The following is a 27143-nucleotide window of genomic DNA, read 5'->3' as shown; positions in this document are numbered from 1 at the left end:
AGGTGTTTAATGTTCCTGACAGTACCATAGAAGCCTAGTTGTAGATAAATCATGTTGTTTGAATATTGCGGCACCATGGGCCATGCTATTGCAACGGAATGGAACGTTCATCCAAACGTGTAAAAAGGATATCATTGAGTGGGGCGTTAAGACTATTACAATCCAGCTCTGCAGTTCTATGTGAAACATTTATTACATTTTCCATTTAAAATACAATTCTCTAATATTTACTCTCATTCTTTTGTAGCCTCCTAACTTGGAACAGTCAAGATGTCCTCAGCCAAAGGTGTAGCTATTGGCATTGACCTGGGCACTACCTACTCCTGTGTGGGGGTGTTCCAGCATGGGAAAGTGGAAATCATTGCCAATGATCAGGGCAACAGAACCACCCCCAGCTACGTGGCCTTTACAGACACAGAGAGACTCATTGGAGATGCAGCCAAGAACCAGGTGGCCATGAACCCCAACAACACTGTGTTCGACGCCAAGCGACTGATTGGGCGAAAGTTTGATGAGCAGGTGGTGCAATCTGACATGAAACACTGGCCCTTCAAGGTTGTCAGCGATGGCGGAAAGCCTAAACTTCAAGTAGATTACCGAGGTGAGAACAAATCCTTCTATCCTGAGGAGATTTCTTCTATGGTCCTGGTGAAGATGAGAGAGATTGCTGAAGCCTACCTTGGGCAGAAAGTGTCCAATGCTGTTGTCACCGTTCCCGCTTACTTCAATGACTCACAGCGGCAGGCCACTAAGGATGCTGGAGTGATCGCTGGGCTGAATGTTCTGAGGATCATCAACGAGCCCACAGCAGCTGCCATCGCATACGGCCTGGACAAAGGCAAATCGTTAGAGCACAACGTCCTGATCTTTGACCTGGGTGGGGGCACCTTCGACGTGTCTATCCTGACCATTGAGGACGGCATCTTTGAGGTGAAGGCAACCGCAGGTGACACTCACCTGGGTGGGGAGGATTTTGACAACCGCATGGTCAACCATTTTATGGAAGAGTTCAAGAGGAAATACAAGAAAGATATTAGCCAGAACAAGAGAGCATTGAGGAGGCTGCGCACAGCATGTGAGAGGGCCAAGAGGACTCTGTCCTCCAGCTCCCAGGCCAGCATTGAAATTGACTCTCTGTTTGAGGGCACTGATTTCTACACCTCTATCACAAGGGCCCGTTTTGAGGAGATGTGCTCTGACCTCTTTAGGGGAACTCTGGAGCCTGTGGAGAAAGCCCTCAGAGATGCCAAAATGGACAAGGCTCAGATTCATGACATCGTCCTGGTTGGAGGCTCCACCCGAATCCCCAAGATCCAGAAACTCCTGCAGGACTTGTTCAACGGCAGGGATCTAAACAAGAGCATCAACCCAGATGAGGCGGTGGCCTACGGCGCTGCGGTCCAGGCCGCCATCCTCATGGGCGACACCTCCAAGAACGTCCAGGACCTGCTGCTACTGGATGTGGCACCTCTGTCCATGGGTATCGAGACGGCAGGAGGAGTCATGACCGCCCTCATAAAACGCAACACAACCATCCCTACCAAACAAACACAGACCTTCACCACTTACTCTGACAACCAGCCTGGGGTCCTGGTTCAGGTTTATGAGGGGGAAAGAGCCATGACCAAGGACAATAACCTGCTAGGGAAGTTTGAGCTTTCAGGAATTCCGCCCGCTCCAAGAGGAGTCCCTCAGATTGATGTGACTTTTGACATCGATGCTAACGGCATTCTGAATGTGTCTGCAGCAGACAAAAGCACAGGTAAACAGAACAAGATCACCATCACCAACGATAAAGGCCGGCTCAGCAAAGAGGAGATTGAGAGGATGGTGCAGGACGCTGACAAATACAAAGCTGAAGACGACAGCCAGAGGGAGAAGATAGCTGCCAAGAACTCCCTTGAGTCCTTTGCTTTTAACATGAAGAGCAGTGTGCAAGACGAGAACATGAAGGACAAGATTAGCGAAGGGGACCAGAAGAAAGTCATTGAAAAGTGTAACCAAGCCATTTCCTGGCTGGAAAACAACCAGCTGGCTGACAAAGAGGAGTATGAGCATCAACTGAAAGACTTGGAGAAAGTGTGTAACCCCATCATCAACAATCTGTACCAGGGAGGAATGCCCACAAGCAGCTGTGGAGCACAGCAACGTGCCAGCTCACAGGGGCCAACCATTGAAGAGGTGGACTGAAGTGCCCCTATTTGGTGGTGATATTGATGCCTGTTTGTAGTTCATAGCGAATACTGAAATGTTTGTGTTTGTTGGTAAATATTATGTATTATATCCCCTGTTTTCATAAAGAAAATAAGCTTTTGTTACTATTGAAAGTGTAAAAGAACACATTGATAAATATGTTCATTGTCTATCCATATGTGCATTGCTGGGCATTGCAAATCAAATTAAAGCTGGGCAATTCCACAATATCAGAATGACCCTGGGACTGAATTCTTCATTTTCAATTGATGCCAAACAAAAACCCTTGATCGCAACGTTTAACACAGTAGGCTATATGCACAAGGACTGCACGTTTCCCAAAATCTCTGTTAGATTCGATTCTTTGAAAGGACTAGTTGTTACAATCCCTATTCCCTAGTATTGCACCACTTCTAAAGGGGAGTTCTTGAAAGGCTGCTATAAGGCTTTACCACCGGGACACATCGTCAGTTGTATACCTCCGCATCACAGGGTGTTTCGGCCATTTATCAACCACAGGTTGATCAAGCCTGGGTGTGTGTCCCGTGGTTAGGTGTTTCCCTTAGCAGCCCAGATGGCGTCACTCCTCTTCAGCCACAGCCAATGGCTTGTCCTCTCGACGGTGTTGGCCAGCTCTTTGATGGCCTGTCTGTGAACTTGTCCCCTGACTCCAACCTCCCTAAGGACCTTTGCTGATGTGCTGGCTACACAGCCCCTACATCCCACCTCCACCGGGCGCACCTTTACCCTCCAGCCTCTGTCCTCTGCCTCGGCTGCTAAGTTGGAGTACCGCAGCTTCTTACGTTCATATGCTTCTTCGATGCCATCCTCCCAGGGCACTATCAGCTCAATGATTTAGAGGAGCTGGCAGTTTTTAGACCATAGGACGAGGTCTGGTCGCAGGGTGGTCGCTGCAATCCGGGGGGGAAAATAAGCCTCTGATCCAAGTCGACTCGCATCTGCCAGTCCCTGGCTGCATTCAGTGGGCCCAGATCAGAACTTGAAGGTCTACTCCTCAGCTTTTCCCCCTCACGAACAAACAATGGTGGGTGTCGGCGCACGTCATGGTTGTTGATTTGTTGGGTGTTGATGGCTACCCTCTTGCGCTCAAGTTTGTCAGCTAGATTCTATGCTCCAAATTAAGATTCAAATATGTGCAGAAAGATTGGGGTGTTATATATGATACCTTGAGTTTGAAAATATCTGTACTGTAAGTGAGGTGGATTTACATCCAGTAAGAGAATGACTAAATAGGTACAGACTTGCATAATTTCTGGATTTGACTGTCATTCTGTACATGATGATGTGGCTTAAGTAGGGAAACAAAGGTAGAAGTATAGAATAGACACCCTCACTAACATAATCATGTATTATTTGATCAACGTATACACTGTATAATATTAAAAGGGAAATTGATAAGAACTCACAAAACTCAAGAAACATTGAACATCTTCCTTTGATCGGTTACATTTGTGGTGTTCGGTGTATTTTTCCATTATACCAAAATAAAAAAGCCTACACTTTTGGCAGCAAACTGATGGAAAACATTAAGTACAAGTATGCGTATCATATGCCATGTGTAGACACCAGATGTGGGAGTAGTCAAGTCAAGCAAGTCAAGTCAAGTCATTGCTCAGGTCAAGCAAGTCACAAGTCAATTCATATGAATGATATGATTCTGATGATCTACCCCAGTTTCTACATTTAAATCAGTTAATAGACAGTGGTCATGAAAAGTTGAGTTTTATTTTAAACATTAACAACAAATGTTGACATTTGGTGGCAATCAATAACACGTCTCCTAAATGAACAACAACAATAGTGTATAAACTAAAAACAAGTATATACAAATAAATATTGACTAAAATGTAAATCTCACTGACATTACTTAAGATTAGGCTACATGAAACTATTCTAGTATAATGGTTTTAGTATGCCACTAAATACCGACATTACTAAACATTAGGGTACATCAAACCATGAAAAGTTATTCAAATGATTCAAGTATAATGAGTTTTGTCAAGCATGAACTGTAACTTTTATGGGACATGCTATTTGTCTTATTTTGTCCATATCCACACTAGCTAGCGGCTGGTAGCGATCTTGCTGCCTAAAAACATAAGGTGAATAGCCACTTACAATGCTCTGCAGTTGCAAAAACATTTATTTTATAGTACTTTGTCACTCAATTGTGAGCGAGAGGGTCGCATTATCACCACGTTCAACTGGTGCACTTGATGCAGGTACTGCTATAACTATTGCCACCTTGAACACAGACATAACAACTTAAACGTAACTAGCCAATAAGTTAGCTAAAAAGACACCTTCACTTAGCTACCTTTCTTTATGGGTTTTCTAGTGACAGATGAAGTTGGATGTTGTGGTGGTGGTCGTGTCACAGATTTCTGAGCTGCAGACTTTTCATAACGCTGCTCACTTGTTATTACCATTGTCGACAAAATAATCATTGTCCCGCTGCCATGACAGCTGTCCATTGGCCTCTACTGGTGTGCTGCGCCCAGTAGGTTGCAACAGGTTACGCTCATTGCGATAGAATAGACTTCACCCAATGGATAAGAGCAACGCATCCGGGTACTTTGCCCTCCCGTCATGTCCACGCACCTTTTTGGGTGGTAGAAGTGGTAGAAGTTTGACTGGCGGTCAATGCAAATTTCTGGTCTTTACTACTTTAATCCGATAAAATAAGAAAACCGTAGTGCTTTTTAGATATTAGGAGCCCAAATCCGATGACGTCGTTATATGGAGAAAATTTATGAAATAGGGGTTGATTCATCAGAGCAGTCATATGTCATCTCCCTGTCATCAGGGATTTGTAGTTCTTCATTTGATTTGCCGTGTAAATCCCCAGATGAGCGGAGTTTCTGGAGCAAAACAGGATACACAAAGAGATCGCCCGTCTACCGGGAGAACCTTGGTACTCAGTTCCCTCCCTGAGGCGTAAACGCCGGCGGCGAGACCGTAGGAAACGACGGGGCCGCCGGGGAGGCCTGCTAGCAAGATTAAGACGTAGCCCAGACAAACCTGCCTTGCCAAGTATTTTCCTCTCCAACGTCAGGTCCCTGACGAACAAGATGGATGAACTGAGACTACAGGTTGCCAAAAACAACATCGTGGGGGATAGCTGTGTGATTATTCTGACCGAAACCTGGCTAAATGACAATATTGTGGACGCAGCTGTTAGCTTAGAGGGAAGGACCTTACATCGCGCTGACCGAACGGAGCTTAGCGGCAAGTCAAGAGGAGGTGGGATCATAATATCGACGAAGGATAGCTGGTGCTTAAACACGAAACCGTAAGTAGCCACTGCTCCCCAGACCTGGAATACTTGACTGTTAAATGCCGACCCACATACCTCCCGAGGGAGTTTAACGCGGTGCTAATAACATGTGTGTACATAGCGCCTAGCGCAGACAGCAGCCTAGCATTGGCGCGACTATATGAAGTCATCAGTGGCCAACAAAGCACTGATCCACAGGCTATTCACATCATAGCGGGGGATTTCAATCATGTCGACCTGAAGGCAGTACTACCCAAGTTCTATCAGCATGTGAAATGTGCAACGAGAGGAGAAAAAACACTGGACAAGGTATACACCAACATCAAACGTGCTTACAAGGCTAGTCCGCTAGCTCATCTAGGCATGTCTGACCATGTGTCAATCCTCCTGATTCCTGCATACACTACCATGGGGAAAAGTGCTCCCATCACCACTAAGACTGTCAGAACCTGGCCAGAAGGGTCCGCTCCACTGCAGATCTGCCTAAATGACACCCTATGGCAGGAATATGAGCATTAGGACCTGGAACAGTACACGTCGTCGGTTCTGAACCACATAGTGAACTGCACCAACTCAGTCACCGTGGACAAACGGGTCCGGGTCTACCCCAACACGAAGCCATGGATGACTGGGAAGGTCCAAAAACTGATCAACGAGAGGGACAACGCCTTCTTCGCAGGGAAGAGCACACCGCTGTACAGCTCCACCAGGGCCAACCTAAAGCGCGGAATCAAAGCGGCCAAGGCAGAGCACAGAGAGAAGATTGAGGAATGCCTCCTGAGCAACGACTCCAGGCGGATGTGGCAGGGGGTTCAGCAGATGACAAACTTCAGAGCCAACAGGCTCACAGCCGCAGAGGACGACCCCCTGCTGGCGGGAAAGCTGAACACCTTCTACGCCCGGTTCGACGAGGGGCGAACGGAGGTAACCGCAACACAAACACCACTCTCTCCAGCTCTCAGCAGCCTCACCCTCACAGAGCATGAAGTGAGACGCGTACTGAAGGCGGTGGACCCCAGGAAAGCCTCGGGGCCGGATGGCGTCCTGGGACGGGTGCTGAGAGACTGCGCCGACCAGCTGGCCGGGGTTTTCACCAACATCTTTAACCAGTCCCTGTCCCAGGCCACCGTCCCACCCTGCCTGAAAACCTCAACTATCATCCCAGTCCCGAAGAAAAGCACGGTGAGCTGCCTAAACGACTACCGCCCGGTGGCACTCACACCAATCATCATGAAGTGCTTCGAGAAACTAGTCCGGGCCCACATACTCACACGCCTCCCGCCCAACCTGGATCCATACCAGTTCGCCTACAGAGCCCACAGGTCCACAGAGGACGCCATCGCGACGACTCTCCACGCCACTCTATCCCACCTGGAGAGGGGAAACAGCTACGCGAGACTGCTCTTCGTGGACTTCAGCTCCGCCTTCAACACCATCCTTCCAGACAGGCTAGTGACCAAACTACTAGACCTGGGTCTATCACACTCTATATGTGCGTGGATCAAGGACTTCCTGACCGACCGCCCCCAGAGGGTGCGGGTGGGCCCCCACACCTCCACAGCCCTCAGCCTCAGCACTGGGTCCCCCCAGGGCTGCGTGCTAAGCCCCATCCTCTACAACCTCTACACCTACGACTTCACCCCCGTCCACCCCAGCAACTACATCGTAAAGTTTGCAGACGACACCACCGTGGTGGGATGTATCTCGGGGGGGGGACGAGGCGGCGTACAGGGATGAGGTAGAGCAACTGAGCAAGCTGTGCAAGGTTAACAACCTGCTGCTGAACAAGTCAAAGACCCAGGAATTCATCGTAGACTTCAGGAGGAAAAAGTCCGAGATCCAGCCCCTGCTCATCGACGGAGAGAGCGTGGAGAGAGTCTCAACCCTCCGATTCCTGGGACATCACATGCGGGATGACCTGACCTGGAAGGACAACACAAAAGGCACCATCAAGAGGGCACAACAGCGGCTATACACCCTGAGATGCCTCAGGAAGGAACACAACAAGCAGGAGATACTGGTGGCCTTCTACCGCGGCGCAGTGGAGAGCATCCTCACCTACGGCATCTGCAACTGGTTCTCCAGCTGCACAACAGCGGAGAGAAATGCGCTACAGAGAGTAGTGAGAACAGCACAGAAGATCACCGGCGCCCCCCTCCCCTCTCTGGAAGAGCTGTACAACATACGCTGTCTCAGGAAGGCCTCAAAGATCTCCAGGGACCCGACCCACCCTGGGCACGTACACTTTACCAGGCTGCCCTCGAAAAGGAGGTTCAGGACCCTGGCCGCTAAGACAAACAGACTGAAGAACTGCTTCTACCACAGGGCCGTCCAGGCCCTGAACACAGCAAAGACCTAAGTTCTGGGCCCTGGACAGTCTGGACGGATTGTATGGCAGCTGCTGGACTGAAAAAATCAGGTGTAGTGCTGAGGCACAAACATGTACATTTCAAGCCTGCAAACTGTGACACTTTAAATAACGTGAAAAAATACTATTGTGCAATATGACAACCCTAGTTGACTATCTGTACAGTATAGTACAGTGGATTGTGTACATAGCCTTTATTTATGTAAACCAGCTCCTTACCTTCTTGTGATATTCTTTTCTTTTCTTTTTTTTTCTAAAAGTGTTTTTTTTTCCCTTTCCTAACACCAGGGGAAATTTCGTTGTTTGGTACCTGTACTGTAGCAATGACAATAAAGTCCATTCATTCATTCATTCATTCATTCATTCATTCATTCATTCATGAGTGTTACATTAGTTTTCTTAAGATAGGATAATGAATAAATCTGTTCAATGGGCATTTGCCAAAGTGATGAACTGTTAATCAGTATTTAGCCTGTAGTGGTTCTCAACCCTCTCCTCAGGGACCCCCAGCCGCTCCACATACTGTATTTGATCTGTTCCACCACCAGCACACCTGATTCAAGTAATCAAGTACAAACCATAATTGCTTTGCACTTGATTAGTTGAATCAGCTGTGCTGGTGGTGGAACAGATCAAATATGTGGAGCGGCTGGGGTCCCTGAGGAGAGGGTTGAGGAAGATGTTATAAGCTAGCTAGCTACGATTTATCATCAAAATAATGAACAGCAAGCTAGATCCAAAACTAGGGCCGGTGGAGGAGGGCAAGTGTCACATTGGACAGACTACCAAAACAGAAAAATAAAGTATCTTAACGACAGCAAAAGTGATGGATGTCAGAAATACATTACCTGGAGATTCAATGAGGTAGTTTTATATGACATGATATAGGTTATGGTTATATGACACCTGTAGCGACCTGATCTCTCTGGTACCAGTTAGCAAGAACTACGACCAATTTGCTAACCTGGTGCTGAAAACTGCTCGGAAACATATCCCACGAGGCTGTAGAGTTGAATATATACCTGGACTTTCAAAGGACTGTGCAGGACTCTATGACAACTACGTCAGCATGTTTGAAGCAGATCCCATCTCAGATGAAACAACTGCCCAAGGCGAGAAGGTGATGGAAAGCATTGCCCAAGAGCGAAGCAAGACCTGGAATGCTCTTATTGAGTCCACAGACATGTCAAAAAACAGCAAGAAAGCATGGACACTTATTCACAAGCTACGGGGTGATCCTAAAGCAGCTCCTCAGCACCCAAAAGTCACTGCAAACCAAGTTGCCAACCAATTGCTTGAAAATGGAAAGAGTATAAAGAAAGGGAAAAAGACCAAGCTGAACCGCAAGAAATACATCGCGGACCCTGCTTTTACAAGACAGCTTACTATGGGAGAGCTGGAAGGGGGAATCTCTATCCTCAAACCAGGAAAGGCAATTGGACTGGATAACATCGCAACCGAACAGATCAAGCACTTCGGTCACAAGGCAAAGACGTGGCTTCTACAGCTCTACAATGAGTGCTTAACAACACACAAGCTCCCTAACATCTGGAAGAAAGCCCACATTATAGCACTGTTGAAACCGGGGAAAGATCCATCCGCTCCTAAGAACTTCAGACCAATCTCACTTTTAAGTCACACCTACAAGCTCTTTGAACGTCTGATCCTCAACAGAATCTGTACCTTTGTTGACGAACACCTCATCCCTGAACAAGCAGGTTTCCGCCCTGGCAAGTCAACAACTAGCCAAGTACTCAACCTCACCCAGTACATCGAAGACGGATATGAGGAAGGGATGGTAACTGGTGTGGTGTTAGTCGACCTCTCAGCTGCCTATGACACAGTCAATCACAGACGTCTCCTCAGCAAGATCCTGGAGACCACAAGAGACACCCGTCTGACAGAACTGATTGAAAGCATGCTTGAAAATAGGCACTTCTTCGTTGAGCTAGGAGGAAAGAAAAGCAGGTGGCGAAAACTCAAGAATGGCCTTCCACAAGGAAGTGTGCTTGCACCACTTCTCTTTAATATCTACACCAACGACCAACCAAAAAGCGCAGACACCCGCCGCTTCATCTATGCAGACGATCTTGGCATAGGTGCACAAGCCACTGATTTCACAGTTGTGGAAGACAGACTCTCCAACGCTCTGGCAGAGCTAACACTGTACTATGAAGAGAACCACCTACGTGCAAACCCATCTAAGACACAGGTGTGTGCCTTCCACCTGAGAAACCGTGAAGCCAAGCGCCAACTGAAGGTCAGCTGGTCAGGAACCTCCCTTGAACACTGTGAGCACCCAGTCTACCTAGGGGTAACCCTGGACAGATGCCTCTCTTTTAAGACCCACACTGAGAAGACCAAGTGTAAAGTGAGTGCGAGGAACAACATCATCCGCAAGCTCACTGGCACAACCTGGGGTGCTAACCCACAGACCCTGAAGTCAACCGCACTAGCTCTCTGCTACTCAGTTGCCGAGTATGCCTGCCCAGTAAGGGAGCGAGCTGCCCATGCCAAGAAGCTGGATCCCGCCCTCAATGCTAGCTGCCGCCTTATCACAGGCTGTCTGAAACCAACACCAACAGACCGTCTGTACCAGGGTTTCCGTTAACCGGTAATTACCGGTCTTTGTCCGATAAAATCTGTTGAAGTCCGACATATTTAAACCTCTTCGGTCATATTGTCCGGTGAAAATAACCGCTAAACACAGTAGCCCATTCGGCGGTAACCCGCCCCATCTGGCAACCCTGTCTCTCAACGGCGCGAGTACCGTAGTTTAGTCAGTTACCGTAATTTAGTTTGATCTAGTCTAAATAAAACCACTGCAGTGACCGGAGTCAAGGTTATTGTTCTGCGTGTTTTGGATGTGCTAGAGCACAGTGAATGACCACCGAGGGCCGTGAGATGCGGCTAGTAAAGGACTCTAGCGGCCATCTCAACCCCGTTCATTGATTGAGCCTGCCGTGCCCGTTCCAGCCCTGAGTCGGGAGAAGTACTACGGGAGTAGTGCGCTACTATCGACAACCTGGGCTACTGGTACCATTAGATTAGGATTGATTAGATTAGGTTGACAATACCACACTACATTTGAGTTTAGGGATATCAATGTTATATATTTGTGTATGTTTTATCTTTATGTATTAAATGTTATAATTGTTTCACATTTGAGACCTGTCTTCCCCCACTCAGTTATTCAGTCGGTGTCCATCATTTTAGTCTATAGTGTTAGAGTTTAATTTGTGCCACTAAGGTGAAATAGTCCACGGGTGTGTATCCCCCCGATACATCCTCCCCATTCTCATACTCCCGAGTCCGAGAAAGTATGATTTGACAGGCAGCTAGACTTAATGCCTTCCCAATCAGCGAGACGTGGTTATAGAAATTACGTTGTTTTATTGATAAAAAGGGTAAAACTGGAAAGAGAATATAAAAAACGTACATTACTGTCGTGAAACTATTTAACACACTTCAGTTAACGTAATGTCCGTTCATTGATCGATCGATGCAGTCCGTTCAAATAGCCATCAAAAGCTAAACTAGGCATACTTAAAATTACCAATTACATACTCAAATCCCATTAATGCAATTGAAATAAACATCTTAAAGTAGCCTACAGTCGTAATTCAAAGTAGCAAAGGTGACTAGGCTGCCCAGTGTGGCGCGCGTACAGCCCTGGACATATTATGCCATAGCGCATGCGAATCATGAAAGCCTATATTATATAGTTCGCGATCTAATCGTATCGGATGAGAAATGGACATTAAATGGCCTATATAGGCTACACAACAGCTAATCACCGCGACAAACACCTATATTATATTCTAATATGATGACCGGAATTTTTCCCGTTTGTCCGACAAATTGAAATCTTCCCGGACACGTTGACCGGCACCACATTTTTCTAACGGAAACCCTGGTCTGTACATCCTGGCAGGCATAGCCCCACCAGAGATACGACGAAATGCAGCAAGCAAAAAAGAGCGCCAACAACAGTCTACTGACCAAAGACATCCTCTCTTTGGCCATGTGCCAGCCAAAAGCCGCCTTAAATCAAGGAAAAGTTTCCTGAAGAGTGTCCCGCCCATCGGAACACCGAGCACAAGCAGTGAAAGAGTCACTCGGTGGGAAGAAAGGCTGGACAAACTCCCACCAGCAACAACAATGGAGCTAAAGGCGAGCGAGGCACTGCCCCCTGGAGCAGACACCAACTATGCAGTGTGGAAATGCCTAAACAGGATAAGATCTGGTGTTGGACTTACAAAAGCCACTCTCGCCAAATGGGGATACCTAAATGACGGGGACGTTGTGTGTGACTGTGGCACTGAAGACTGAACCACAGACCATGCAGCACCTCCTGATATGCCCCCTGCTGGAACAGCCCTGCACATCAACGGACTTGGCAGAGTTTAATGAGAAGGGACAGCAATGTGTTCAGCTGTGGTTGAACCACATCTAGCCAAGCCTTGTAACTGACTCTCTTGTGGACACGAAAAGAAGAAGCGACCTGATAGCCAAAAGTAGAAAGTCGCTGAGGCTACGTTCACACGGCAGGTCTTGATGCTCAATTCCGATTTTTTTACACAGATCCGATTTTTTGGTTTGGCAGTTCACATGACTTTTAAAATGTTGACGGATATTTGACCTATATTGACTAGTGTGAACATTCCACTGCACTGAACATACAGGCATGCGCAGAAGGACAATAACAATGACGTGCACTGTAAACGCGCAGTGCACTGTTTACAGAAGTAACTGTCACGAGATGAAAGCGGGACTTGCCGTGGGTATTTCGCGGGCATGCTTGTGAGCACAGCTGCCCTGGGTTTGGTTGGTTGGGCGCACTAGCCGTGGATTGGCTGTTGCGCCTTTTAAAAACCTCAGAGTTTTAGGAGAGGGGAAGAGAGAACATGGGGGCTGTATTAGTATGAGTGGGCATACTGTGTGGACGAATAACCTATATTACAGGCAGAGGCGCCCCGTCCATAGAGGCAACCAAGGCAATTGCTTGGGGCCACCAAACAAAAAGGGCCTCCAAATTTTTTTCCCATATCTTTTTTTTCCCCCATTTTTTTCCCCCATTTTTTTTTCTTCCAGGTGGGAGTGTTACATTAGTTTTCTTAAGATAGGATAATAAATAAATCTGTTCAATGGGCATTTGCCAAAGTAGCCTACTGTTAATCAGTATTTATCCTGTATAGAATAGAATAGAATAGACTTTATTGTCGTTGTACAGTTGCCTATACAATGAAATTGTAGTGGCTCTTCCGAAGGTGCAAAAAAACAGAAAACATATTCACATATTCACAAACATATACACATATAAGATAAACATTTATGAACATGTCTTATGTCTACTGTTCAGTGTCTACTGTATGGTGTATATGAAGATGTTATGACGTTTTATCATGAAAATAATGAACAGCAAGCTAGATCCAAAACTAGGGCCGGTGGAGGAGGGCAATTGTCACATTGGACATTTATTGAATAGAACAGTCAAACTTGGCGACGTACAAAAATAATCCATAAGCGATCAAAACCAGAAAAATAACAAACAATGAGTATAGAATATGCGTATAATGCGGTCAACAAAAATACATCGCTCCCCTCTCTCTCCACTACCACCATGCAAGGTGCGCAGGTGCTTAAATTACCTTGCAATATCACCCCCCATAACCATATGACTTCTCAATACGGTGATCTAGGCAATAAACAAACAATCAAAGTAAACTCACAATAAACCCATTAGCCTGTTATACTAAATACCCCCTAAATCATATTCATACCTCCTACAACACCTCAGGCCTTTGGGTCGGGTGGTTCATGGAGGCAGACTGAAAGGACACACATTCATTGCCTATTTCATAAATGTTCTCCATATAACGACGTCGATCATTGATCGGCAACGACACTATATAATTGTTTGCCTGACTGGCAATCGGATTTGGGCAGTCTGGGGATTTACACGGCAAATCAAATGAAGAACTACAAATCCCTGATGACAGGGAGATGACGTATGACTGCTCTGATGAATCAACCCCTATTTCATTATTTTCTCTATATAGCGACGTCGATCATTGATCGGCAACGACACTATAATATAGTTTGCCTAACTGGCCATCGGATTTGGGCTCCTAATATCTAAAAAGCACTACGGTTTTCTTATTTTATCGGATTAAAGTAGCGAAGACCAGAAATTCCCATTGACCGCCAGTCAAACTTCTCCCCTTCTATCACCCAAAAAGGGGCGTGATCATTCTGATGACAGGGAGATGACGCGCAATTGCTCTGATGAATTGTAGTTTATTGATAGCTGGCTAGTCTCGCGGTGCCAGCCGTTTCCACTTCCGCTTTGCTCTCGCTCCAAACGTCTGGAGACCTTTATTCATAGAACGGATTCTATGTGCCGCCCGGAGCGAGCGGTAAATCTAGGACGCTGATAGGCCGGACCGATGGGAAGCACCGCCCCCCGTCCTTCTCATTGGTTCAGCGGGGCATTTTTTTTTAAAGTTAAATATTCATTTGTTACGTATTTATTTGACATCTGGGTACAAAATATAAATAGTTAATACATCATGTAGCCTATATTAAAGCCTTTAAAAATGATTCATGATAAGATCCATCATTTACATGCATTTACATGCATCATTTACATGCTCCATGTTGCATGTAATTTGTATGCTACTTGTGGTCCAGTACGTCGCAATGTGTACTAGGTGTGCTACTGTACCTGTGGTCATGTACTGTTTTTACTGTTTTTATGTAATGTGCTTTGCATGTTTTTATGTGCTTTTATTATGTCAAATGCCCAAGTACCTGTCAACATACTTCCAAAAAGTGAACAACGTCCACACATACAACACCAGAGGAAGCTCCACGAACCACGTTCAACCGCGGTGCACCACAAACAAGGGGTTAAACTCGTTTGCAAACTATGCAGTAAAAATGTGGAACGCCCTTCCTATAATCTTAAAGGAGTGCAAAACACTGCCCACCTTCAAAACCACTCTCAAAAAACATTTACAGGAGGCTGCAATCCGTAACTGGACCCTCTAAATCAAAAATCAGATTAAAAGACCCGAACTACCCACTGTACATACTTTGTGTTTTGTCCCCCGCCCCCACCTGTGGTGTATGTCCCCACCTGTCCTACCCGCTGTACATACCTTATGTTATGTTGTATTGTTCTTCCCATGATGGATGTATGTTTATCTTGTAGATAGTAATAGTTATTTGTAGATAGTACTAGTTTTTTTGTCTGTCTTACATGTAACGATGAATTGAGAATCAAGGACCCCAATTGAAATAAGCCAGTGGCTTTCTTGGGTTTTTATCCTGTTAGTTGACCTTGTATGTAATATGTACTTTCATGTACCTACTTCTGCAAATCTTCTAATAAAGTTTTCAATCAATCAATCAATTGTTGTATTGTGGCTGTCTTGGCCAGGGCTCCTTTGTAAAAGAGACGCTAGTCTTTCAGACTGTTTTTTTTACTTACACACACACGAGCGCGCGCATATGCGCGAACTTCGTAAAACCGTATTATATTTTAGTGTCAGGGAAATAAATACATTTTAAAATGTCCACATCGTCACCCGCCTAAGACCCTTACCAGGGGCCTCCATAATGTTGTTTGCTTAGGGCCCCCAAAAGTCTAGGGGCTCCACTGATTACAGGACTCAGGAGTTGGAATACCTGTGTGGTGCATTGGCTGCCTGGTCGAGGCACGGAGTGGTGGCTGCCGACAACAGACTCGCTGGTGGAGCTAAGCCGGCTTGGACCGATACTGGAGCCGAATCGACCTGGATAACAGCGAGCTCGAGGATTCTCGGAGGCGGAGCCCAACGTCACGACAACAGGTCTCGTTTCGACCTCAGGCAATAGTGACTCGCTGTTTATTTTTTTGGTTTTGATTTTTGTGGGGTAGCGCTGAGGAGGAGAGCCTACCCCACCCACCTGACTTTGTTGTCTTGTCCAGTGCATTGTTTCCCCCAACCCCCCCACCTAGTCCAGCACCGTAGGTCCCTGTAGAGGGGTGGGAAATATAGGATAGCGCCACGGGTGGGCACCTATAGGAGTCCTCACGTGTGCAGTGTAGTACCCTTGGGTTTCCGATTGCAGTGCCTTATTGTTATTATATCGAGTGCAGTGTCCCCTTTGATGATTGCTGTCAGATATTGTCTCAGAGTGTAGTGTTCTCTCGTTTATGTTTTGCAGTGCCCTCCCCAAGCTACCAGGGTCTAGTGTGAGTTTTCCTTGTATTCACGGTTGCTGTTAGTTTATGCCCCCTATAGTATACCCACCTGTGAGGGCCCCTCATTTCTCACATTGTCAGTTTAGGGAGGAGAGGGTGATTGTGCTGGGGGTGGGTTGGAAGGGTGGATTTTAGAGTTAGTCAATTCCTATAGATTTTAGAGTAAATGTGTACAATGACATTTATAATAAAGATGATTATTTTTATGGACTTGTCTTGGTCTTATGTGTGAGGGTGTGTGTTGGAGAATCACATATTTAAGGGTGTTAAGGGTGTTCACTCTAAACTGTGACATCTCTTTTGGCGTTGTCGGCAGGATTCTCCTAACACACATTCCTACACTAGTGATCATGGATGAAGAGAATAGAACAGAACAGCCAGCAGGGGGCTCTAGTTCAGTAGGGATGAGCTTACCCCAGTCCACCCCAGTAACTATGCCATGGTTTATGTGTTCACCCTGGGTCCCCAAGTTTACTGGTGAGGGAGAAGTTAGGTTTGGGGAATGGCAGGCACAGATGGAGGCAATACTGAGGGCCCAAGGATTAACAGAAAGACAGCAGGTGGACTTTATCATGAGTGCACTGGATGGCAGCGCTAAGAGGGAAGCCCTGTTGGGTAGCGATGGCCAGAGGGCGTCCCCTGCTGCTTTGTGGACGGTATTACAGGAACGGTTTGGGGCCCTTACCCCGGCAGCTGAGGCCCGGTCCCGCTTCTTCGACTGTGTCCAGAGGGGAGATGAGTCCGTGCCGGAGTACCTCCTCCGATCTCGGGAGCTGTTCTCCCGGTGGCGAAGGGCAGAGCCAGATGGATCGGCTAGGAATGAATCCACCCTACAGGACCAGTTCATTAGGAACCTAAAAGAGGGTGAGGTAAAGAGAGAGCTCATGACGTTGGTACGGCGTCAGCCGGGGGCAACTTTTCGGGAAGTGAGTGCGGAGGCTGAGGCATTGGACAAAGGGGGGAGGTCCCGGGACTGTCAGACCTGTCGTGTTGTTGTTCCCCCTACAGTTGCTGCTTCAACGGTTGTCGATTTGGAGAAATGGAAGGAGACCATGCGGGCTGAGCTAAGGCAAGAGATGAAGGAACAGTTGACCGCACTGACGGAGACTTTAGTGAGAGAAGTCAGACAAACCACCATCAGCTCCGAGGCCCCTCCCCCACCGAGACCTGGGCCAAGAGGAGAGGTAATTAGAGGACAGTATCACCCCGCTCCCAATAATAGGAGGCCGTTCCAATGGGACAGACAGGGCAGGCCAATCTGCCTACAGTGTGGACAGCCAGGCCACATCCAACGTTATTGTTCCACCCAGAGAGATGTACCTTTAAACCAGGAACCCCGGCTACTGTAGGGCGAGCAGTCGGGGATGCGGGCAGCCAAGGAGAGAGCCCTAAGAAGTCTGCAGTGGTGGGGACATGTCCCTGGGTGGAAGTGGAGGTGAGCGGAGTAAAAATACCATGCATGTTGGACACTGGATCACAAGTAACCATGTTTAGTCACAGTTTTTTTCAGAAATGGCTTGGCCCTGTACCAATGCAGGAGTCCTCCAACCTAAACTGGCTCACCCTGAAGGCGGTGAATGGTTTGAACATCCCCTACATAGGCTATGCCGTAGTAGATTTCACCGTGGGATGGTTACGGGTTCCGGAGAAGGGTATAGTCATTGTTAAGACCAAGGTATCCTGGGTATGAATGTGATAGCCCACTGTTGGAAGGAGTTGTTTCAGGGGGCGTCTCAGGGGGTCACAGGGTTCAACTCCACCTTAAGTGGAGAGGCTAGGAGGGAGTGGCAGAAAGCCTTTGCGGTCTGCAGGCGGGTCGTTCAGACCCACGAGCCCGAAGTGACGACCGGCACCGCCCGCCTGATGAAGAGGGACGAGAACCGGGTTCCCGCCAGCTGTGAGAAGCTCTTATGGGCCAGGGTGGTGGGGTGCTGCCCTTCAAAAGATTATCTTGCCTTAGTAGAGGACTGTGGCAAGGGGGCAGAGTGGCAGATTGCTCGGTCTGTGAGTAGTGAGAGTACAGGGAGGGCGGCTCCCATTGCGGCTGTTGAACCTGCAACCCTACGCCCTGGAACTGCCTGGACGCTGCCCACTGGCCACAGTGACCCCCCTCGACCCCTCCCAGGTCTGTGGGGAGAGAGTCCTGGTGTTGCGCGAACAGAGGCCCGGGGAGGTCGAGGTCGATGTCCAGACTGTCCAGCTGAAACCAGGAGGGCACCCCCCAGTAAAACTTCCGTCCGTAGAGGGCCTGACTCCAGGACAACAACAGAAACTAGAGGGGCTTTTATCCCAGTGGACCAGTGTGTTCGCAACCAATGATGAGGACTACGGCAGCACGGATGCTGTCCTGCACCATATCCCTACCGGGACTGCCCCACCAAGTCGTGAACGATACCGGCCTGTCCCTCCAACCCTGTACCCGGAGCTCCGACAACTGCTGGCTGGGATGTTGAGCTCAGGAGTCGTCTCAGAGAGTTCGAGCCCCTGGGCTGCCCCTATTGTCCTGGTGAAGAAAAAGGATGGGACCTGGAGGTTCTGTGTCGACTACCGCCGGCTAAATGCAGTTACCCACAAGGATGCCTTCCCGCTCCCCCGTATCGAGGAGTCCCTGACGAGCCTAAAGCAGGCAGCATGGTATTCTACTCTCGACCTCGCCTCCGGGTATTGGCAAGTGAAGGTTGACCCCCAGGACAGGGAAAATACGGCGTTCACGACACCCCTTGGCCTCTTCGAGTTCTCCCGAATGCCGTTTGGGCTTTGTAATGCCCCGGCCACCTTTCAGAGACTTATGCAGAAGTGCCTAGGAGACAAGGTACATGACTTCCTCTTAATCTATTTAGATGATGTTATTATCTATTCCCCTGACTTTGACTGTCACTTACAGCATCTGGAGCAGGTGTTCCAGCGGCTCGCCAAGTATGGATTAAAATTACAGCCCTCGAAATGCAAATTCCTCCAGAAGGAGGTGGCCTACCTGGGACACGTGGTGAGTGAAGCTGGAGTTGCCACTGACCCTGAAAAGATAGCTGCCGTTCGCGACTGGCCTCAGCCAGAGACAACCACCCAGGTACGCTCCTTCCTTGGTTTTGCGGGTTATTACCGACGTTTTATCTCTTCCTTCTCTAAGATCGCCTGCCCATTCCATGGCTTACTGACTGGCACTGCGACTCTGGGAAAGAAAGGGCGTCCCGTGGTATGGACACCAGAGTGCCAGAGAGCGTTCGAGCAGCTGAAGGCCGCCCTCCTGAGTGCCCCGATCCTAGCATATGCAGACTTCACCAAGCCATTCATCCTGTATACCGACGCTAGCTTTGATGGCCTGGGGGCGGTACTATCCCAAGTCCAGGGTGGCCAAGAGAGGGTCATCGCCTATGCTAGCCGCAGCTTGTCTCCCCCAGAGAGAAATGACCAGAACTATAGCTCTTTCAAGCTAGAACTATTAGCACTGAAGTGGGCAATGACGGACAAGTTTCGGGACTATCTATGGGGGGCTGATGTTACAGTCTATACAGATAATAACCCACTGGTACACCTAGACACTGCCAGGCTAGGGGCAGTCGAACAGCGATGAGTGGCCCAATTGGCCTGCTACCAGTTTGAAGTAAAGTGCCGCTCTAATCAAAATGCTGACCTTCTCTCCCGACTCCCTAGGATTGAGGGGCAGGTGTGTCTGAGCCAGGAAGCTGGGTGTGAGATAGGACCACGGCCGGAACGGGTTGTTGAGGGAGGGCCTGATTGGAGGCAGATCCAACAGGGGGACCCACACCTCCAAGTCTTGTCCGAGAGGCTCAGTCAGGGCAAGCTGCCCGTCGGCAGGGCCCGGGACGGTGTTCCCCAACAGGAGAGGCGGTGGTGGAGGGAATGGGACAGATTAGCCCTGCGGGATGGAGTCATTGGCCGGAGGGTGCGGGACACGGTCGAGGACACCTGGAGGTGGCAGATCCTGGTGCCCAGCTCGGCGACGCACGACCTATGGGAGAAGTACCACACCTCTTTAGGTCACTTGAGTGCTGGTCGGATTGAAGCAGCCCTAAGGCGGGGTTTCTATTGGCCCCGATTGGGGGAGGATGTGCGACATTGGATTATGGAGTGTCCCCAGTGTGTACAGAGGAAACCTGGGCCAGAGGTAAGGGCACCTTTGGTGCCGATCACCACCAGTTATCCCCTAGAAACCGTGGCCATCGATTATCTCTCTTTGGGTCGACCCGGTGACACCTATGCTTGTCATGACTGATCTTTTTTCCAGATATGGGTGGGCAGTCCCGACAAAAGATCAGACAGCTGAGACCACAGTGAAGGCCCTCTGGACAGCGGTGGTGCAGCACTGGGGATGCCCCGAGAAAATTCTGAGTGATCGGGGGGCTGCTTTTGAGTCGGAGATCGTGGCCCAGTTCTGTGAGTTATATGGGTGTAAGAAGATCCGCACTACCCCTTACAGACCCCAGGGCAATGGGGCCTGCGAATGTTTCAACCAGACATTACTGTCTCTCCTGGGGTCCCTGGGGGAGGACCAACAAAGGCGATGGCCTGATCACCTACCCATGTTGCTCCAAGCGTATAATAACACCGAGCACAGTAGCACTGGGCTCACCCCGTTCTTTGTCATGTGTGGCAGGCATGCCCGTCTCCCTGTTGATGTCATTGTAGGTGCAGAGGCCCCGAGGCCACGGATGGACCTGGATGGATGGTTCCGGCACCACCATGACCAACTCCGCCGGGCCTACAGCCAGGTCGAGGCAAGGACCCAGCACCAACAGGAGCGGGACAAACGACGGTATGACAGACGAGCCAAGGACGTTCCATTGGTGGCTGGGGAGCGAGTGCTCCTGAGGAACTTTCGCCGGCGTGATCAGGGTAAGCTGGCCCCTCGATGGCAACCCAACCCTTTCGTTGTTTTAGGACCACTCCAGTCTGGACTGCCTGTCCTCCGTATCCGACCAGAGGGAGGAGGACCTGTTCGGACCATCCACCGGAACCACCTGAGGCCCTGACCCTACCCAGCCGCCCAGCGGACCCCGGCTGCCGTGCTGCCCAGCCAAGACCCAACCGACAGTGTGCTCCCCAACCAGGTCCCTAAACCGGACTGGCGTAACTACACCTGGTACCCTGTCCGTGTTCTCATGGCTCTTCCAGCTGCCCTGCCTGCTGCTCCCATAGGAGGTCAGGATGGTAGAGGTGAGGAGATTGTACCCCTAGCTGAGGAGGGGGGTGGACGGGAGGTTGCACCTCTGGCCGGGGAGGGGGAAGGACTGGGTAGGCCCAGAAGGCTGAATCGGCAGCCTCCACTTAGATATCGGGAGGCGCTCCTAATAGTCGGGACGACTATGGACAAAGGGGGGGTGAGTGTCACGAGATGAAAGCGGGACTAGCCGTGGGTAGTTCGCGGGCACGTCTGTGAGCACAGCTGCCCTGGGTTTGGTTGATTGGGCGCACTAGCCAGTGGATTGGCTGTTGCGCCTTTTAAAAACCCCAGAGTTTTAGGAGAGAGGGAGCGAGAACATGGGGGCTGTATTGACATGAGTGGGCGAACTGTGTGGACGACTAACCTATGTTACAGACAGGAGGTGGAATCCCTGTGCGGGACATTGGCTGCCTGGTCGAGGCACGGAGTAGTGGTTGCCGACGACAGACTCGCGGTGGAGCTAAAGCCGGCTGGGACCAGTCGCGTGGATGCCGACGGTGGATTCTACACTGGAGCCGAATCGACCTGGATAAAAGCGAACTCGAGGATTCTCGGAGGCGGAGCCCCGCCAACGCCACAGGCAATAGTGACTATTTGTTTATTTCTTTTGTTTTGATTTTTGTGGGGTAGCGCTGAGGAGGAGAGCCTACCCCACCCACCTGACTTTGTCGTCTGTCCTGTGTACTGTTTCCCCCAACCCCCCACCTAGTCCAGCACCGTAGGTCCCTAGAGGGGTGGGAAATATAGGATAGCGCCACGGGTGGGTACCTATAGGAGTCCTCACGTGTGCAGTGTAGTACCCTTGGGTTTCCGATTGCAGTGCCTTATTGTTATTTTATCGAGTGCAGTGTTCCCTTTGATGATTGCTGTGTCAGATATTATCTTGCAGTGTAGTGTTCTCTCATTGATGTTTTGCAGTGCCCTCCCCAAGCTACCAGGGTCTAGTGTGAGTTTTCCTTGTATTCACGGTTGCTGTTAGTTTATGCCCCCTATAGTATACCCACCTGTGAGGGCCCCTCATTTCTCACATTGTCAGTTTAGGGAGGAGAGGGTGATTGTGCTGGGGGTGGGTTGGAAGGGTTTTTATAACAATAATATGATCCCTTGTTATCGGATCTTCAGAATGTCTCCTAAACAAGCAAATTGCCATTGGGGGGTTCATAACTTGAGAAGAAAGCAACCAAATCAGCATATAAGTGGTCAATAGAAATACTATTTAGTTTCAACAAATGCAATTCTGGATTTTCTTTATGTTGGAGAATTAAAAAATGCTTTTCATGGTCAAATATATTTATTACATTTCCATTTTTTCAATTGTGTTACAAAAAAGTGCAACCGCCGCATTTTGTAATAACCTGCACAATATGTAATACATTTATTACATAATAAGGCAAACGTTATTACATTTTGCGCTCAGCCAATTTATTACATAATGTGCAGGTTATTACATAATGCGGTGTTATTACATATTGAAAGTGACTTTTTATTACATTTTGGGATTTTATTACATAATGTGCAGTTATTACATAATGAGGCTTAACACCGTCTATTAGTTTTACCAGGGCAGCCCCCATCGCCACTATTTTTGTTACTTATGGTATAGCTAATTCAAGCATATGTAGGCTATTCTACAATTCAGACAGACTAAAATAACATAACATAACATAATCATGCTAACTATGTGTCAATACAGCATAAGAAATAGTATAGACATTACTAATTATCAAAAACTGGTATGCAACAGCGCACTCCTATGACATATCTCCTGTGAACTCGCGGTAATGAACCCAGAATCTGTATTTCTGGAGAGTTTGAGATTATGAGGTGGTGGGCCATAATTACATTTAATTGACTTTGGTTTGCAGTGAGACAAGAGTATAGTCGTTTATAATTAGCTGTGGCAATGTCATCACAATGTAATTGGCCCACCACATAGCCTAGTTAGCATGATTATGTTATGTTATTTTAGTCTGTCTGAATTGTAGAATAGCCTACATATGCTTGAATTAGCTTGACTGGTGTATACCATAAGTAACAAAAATAAGTCAATTAAATAAGTCAATTAAATATAATCTTACAGAAAAAAATATAAAATACTACGAATTATTTTCACACACCTAATCCAATTATTTTCACTGAATAGAAGTTACAAAATGTATGTCTGAAATTACGGATGATATTGTTTATAACAATATACAATTATCAAATAGCTGCAGCATTAATTTCAGCTCTCATTAGACTCAAAAACGTCTGGCTACTTACTTACAGTGTATGGAATTGCGCGTCTTGTGTAAAAGGCTCGTCTCCTCACTCTTCGTTGTTCAATCGTAATTCTTGCTGTGTTCATATCCAAACTGTGAGAACCTCACCAATATATAGTTGATTTACTTTTCTAGATATTTCTCGAACTTTCAGTCCGACTCTTCATTGACCAATGAGAGCGCAGCATTCCGCTTCAATAGGTTCTCTTGATCAAAGGCCTTAATTGGATCATCTGCTCCCACCATCTTCATTTACGAATAATCTATTTATGAATGCATTCATTGTTTCTTGGTTTTTATAGAAGTCTATTGTGACCTAATGGAGGATTCACACCATGGAGATATTTGTTATAACAACATTTCTATATGACGTAATTACTTATTGAAATTACGTTTTTGATTTTGTTACTATGGGAAATCAAACATATGTTTCATCTAATGACAAATTTGACCGTAGCTTGAAACAAAAATTACATTAATCTTCACCAGGACCATTTACAAAAACAGCCTGATCAAGAGGCCAAACAGAAACGTGAACACAAGATCTCTTCAAAGCTTCTCTTGATCAAAGGCCTCAGCTGTATCACACACACACACACACACACACACACACACACACACACACACACACACACACACACACAGGCCTGCGGCCTCGTACCTACGATCGAATCACAGCCGTGCTGATATTTAGTATAACAGCACTCCCTCTCGTGTGATATTGCTTGGGTTCTACTCCTCCTACAGTGTTCTACTCCTCCTACAGTGTTCTACTCCTTCTACAGTGTTCTACTCCTTCTACAGTGTTCTACTCCTTCTACAGTGTTCTACTCCTTCTACAGTGTTCTACTCCTCCTACAGTGTTCTACTCCTTCTACAGTGTTCTACTCCTTCTACAGTGTTCTACTCCTTCTACAGTGTTCTACTCCTCCTACAGTGTTCTACTCCTTCTACAGTGTTCTACTCCTCCTACAGTGTTCTACTCCTCCTACAGTGTTCTACTCCTTCTACAGTGTTCTACTCCTCCTACAGTGTTCTACTCCTTCTACAGTGTTCTACTCCTCCTACAGTGTTCTACTCCTTCTACCGTGTTCTACTCCTTCTACAGTGTTCTACTCCTCCTACAGTGTTCTACTCCTTCTACAGTGTTCTACTCCTTCTACAGTGTTCTACTCCTCCTACAGTGTTCTACTCCTTCTACAGTGTTCTACTCCTTCTACAGTGTTCTACTCCTCCTACAGTGTTCTACTCCTTCTACAGTGTTCTACTCCTTCTACAGTGTTCTACTCCTCCTACAGTGTTCTACTCCTTCTACAGTGTTCTACTCCTTCTACAGTGTTCTACTCCTTCTACAGTGTTCTACTCCTCCTACAGTGTTCTACTCCTTCTACAGTGTTCTACTCCTCCTACAGTGTTCTACTCCTTCTACAGTGTTCTACTCCTCCTACAGTGTTCTACTCCTTCTACAGTGTTCTACTCCTTCTACAGTGTTCTACTCCTTCTACAGTGTTCTACTCCTTCTACAGTGTTCTACTCCTTCTACAGTGTTCTACTCCTTCTACCGTGTTCTACTCCTTCTACAGTGTTCTACTCCTTCTACAGTGTTCTACTCCTCCTACAGTGTTCTACTCCTCCTACAGTGTTCTACTCCTTCTACAGTGTTCTACTCCTCCTACAGTGTTCTACTCCTCCTACAGTGTTCTACTCCTCCTACAGTGTTCTACTCCTTCTACAGTGTTCTACTCCTTCTACAGTGTTCTACTCCTCCTACAGTGTTCTACTCCTTCTACAGTGTTCTACTCCTTCTACAGTGTTCTACTCCTCCTACAGTGTTCTACTCCTTCTACAGTGTTCTACTCCTTCTACAGTGTTCTACTCCTTCTACAGTGTTCTACTCCTTCTACAGTGTTCTACTCCTCCTACAGTGTTCTACTCCTTCTACAGTGTTCTACTCCTTCTACAGTGTTCTACTCCTCCTACAGTGTTCTACTCCTTCTACAGTGTTCTACTCCTTCTACAGTGTTCTACTCCTTCTACCGTGTTCTACTCCTTCTACAGTGTTCTACTCCTTCTACAGTGTTCTACTCCTTCTACAGTGTTCTACTCCTTCTACCGTGTTCTACTCCTTCTACCGTGTTCTACTCCTTCTACAGTGTTCTACTCCTTCTACAGTGTTCTACTCCTTCTACAGTGTTCTACTCCTTCTACCGTGTTCTACTCCTTCTACAGTGTTCTACTCCTTCTACAGTGTTCTACTCCTTCTACCGTGTTCTACTCCTTCTACAGTGTTCTACTCCTCCTACAGTGTTCTACTCCTTCTACAGTGTTCTACTCCTTCTACCGTGTTCTACTCCTTCTACCGTGTTCTACTCCTTCTACAGTGTTCTACTCCTTCTACAGTGTTCTACTCCTTCTACAGTGTTCTACTCCTTCTACCGTGTTCTACTCCTTCTACAGTGTTCTACTCCTCCTACAGTGTTCTACTCCTTCTACAGTGTTCTACTCCTTCTACCGTGTTCTACTCCTTCTACCGTGTTCTACTCCTTCTACAGTGTTCTACTCCTTCTACAGTGTTCTACTCCTTCTACAGTGTTCTACTCCTCCTACAGTGTTCTACTCCTTCTACAGTGTTCTACTCCTCCTACAGTGTTCTACTCCTCCTACAGTGTTCTACTCCTCCTACAGTGTTCTACTCCTCCTACAGTGTTCTACTCCTTCTACAGTGTTCTACTCCTTCTACCGTGTTCTACTCCTTCTACAGTGTTCTACTCCTTCTACAGTGTTCTACTCCTTCTACCGTGTTCTACTCCTTCTACCGTGTTCTACTCCTTCTACAGTGTTCTACTCCTTCTACAGTGTTCTACTCCTTCTACAGTGTTCTACTCCTTCTACCGTGTTCTACTCCTTCTACAGTGTTCTACTCCTTCTACAGTGTTCTACTCCTTCTACAGTGTTCTACTCCTTCTACCGTGTTCTACTCCTTCTACAGTGTTCTACTCCTCCTACAGTGTTCTACTCCTTCTACAGTGTTCTACTCCTTCTACCGTGTTCTACTCCTTCTACCGTGTTCTACTCCTTCTACAGTGTTCTACTCCTTCTACAGTGTTCTACTCCTTCTACAGTGTTCTACTCCTCCTACAGTGTTCTACTCCTTCTACAGTGTTCTACTCCTCCTACAGTGTTCTACTCCTCCTACAGTGTTCTACTCCTCCTACAGTGTTCTACTCCTTCTACAGTGTTCTACTCCTTCTACAGTGTTCTACTCCTCCTACAGTGTTCTACTCCTCCTACAGTGTTCTACTCCTCCTACAGTGTTCTACTCCTTCTACCGTGTTCTACTCCTTCTACAGTGTTCTACTCCTTCTACAGTGTTCTACTCCTTCTACAGTGTTCTACTCCTTCTACAGTATTCTACTCCTTCTACAGTGTTCTACTCCTTCTACAGTGTTCTACTCCTTCTACAGTGTTCTACTCCTTCTACAGTGTTCTACTCCTCCTACAGTGTTCTACTCCTTCTACAGTGTTCTACTCCTCCTACAGTGTTCTACTCCTCCTACAGTGTTCTACTCCTTCTACAGTGTTCTACTCCT

General features: G+C 47.5%; 1 protein-coding gene across 1 annotated transcript; it reads left to right on the top strand.

The window, feature by feature from the left end:
• Positions 1 to 270: 270 nt before the first annotated feature.
• On the top strand, positions 271 to 2190 carry LOC308151131 (heat shock 70 kDa protein; the record flags this gene model as incomplete). The annotated part of the gene is made up of 1 exon (XM_080523950.1): positions 271 to 2190. The coding sequence occupies one exon, from the start codon at positions 271 to 273 to the stop codon at positions 2188 to 2190; it is 1920 nt and encodes a 639-aa protein (XP_080380076.1).
• Positions 2191 to 27143: the final 24953 nt, after the last annotated feature.

The sequence above is a fragment of the Nansenia antarctica genome, assembly GCF_963989245.1.
Source record: "Nansenia antarctica genome assembly, chromosome: 2".
Taxonomy (NCBI): domain Eukaryota; kingdom Metazoa; phylum Chordata; class Actinopteri; order Argentiniformes; family Microstomatidae; genus Nansenia; species Nansenia antarctica.
The sequence above is the reverse complement of the archived record's forward strand: the minus strand, read 5'-3'. Positions and strand labels throughout refer to the sequence as shown.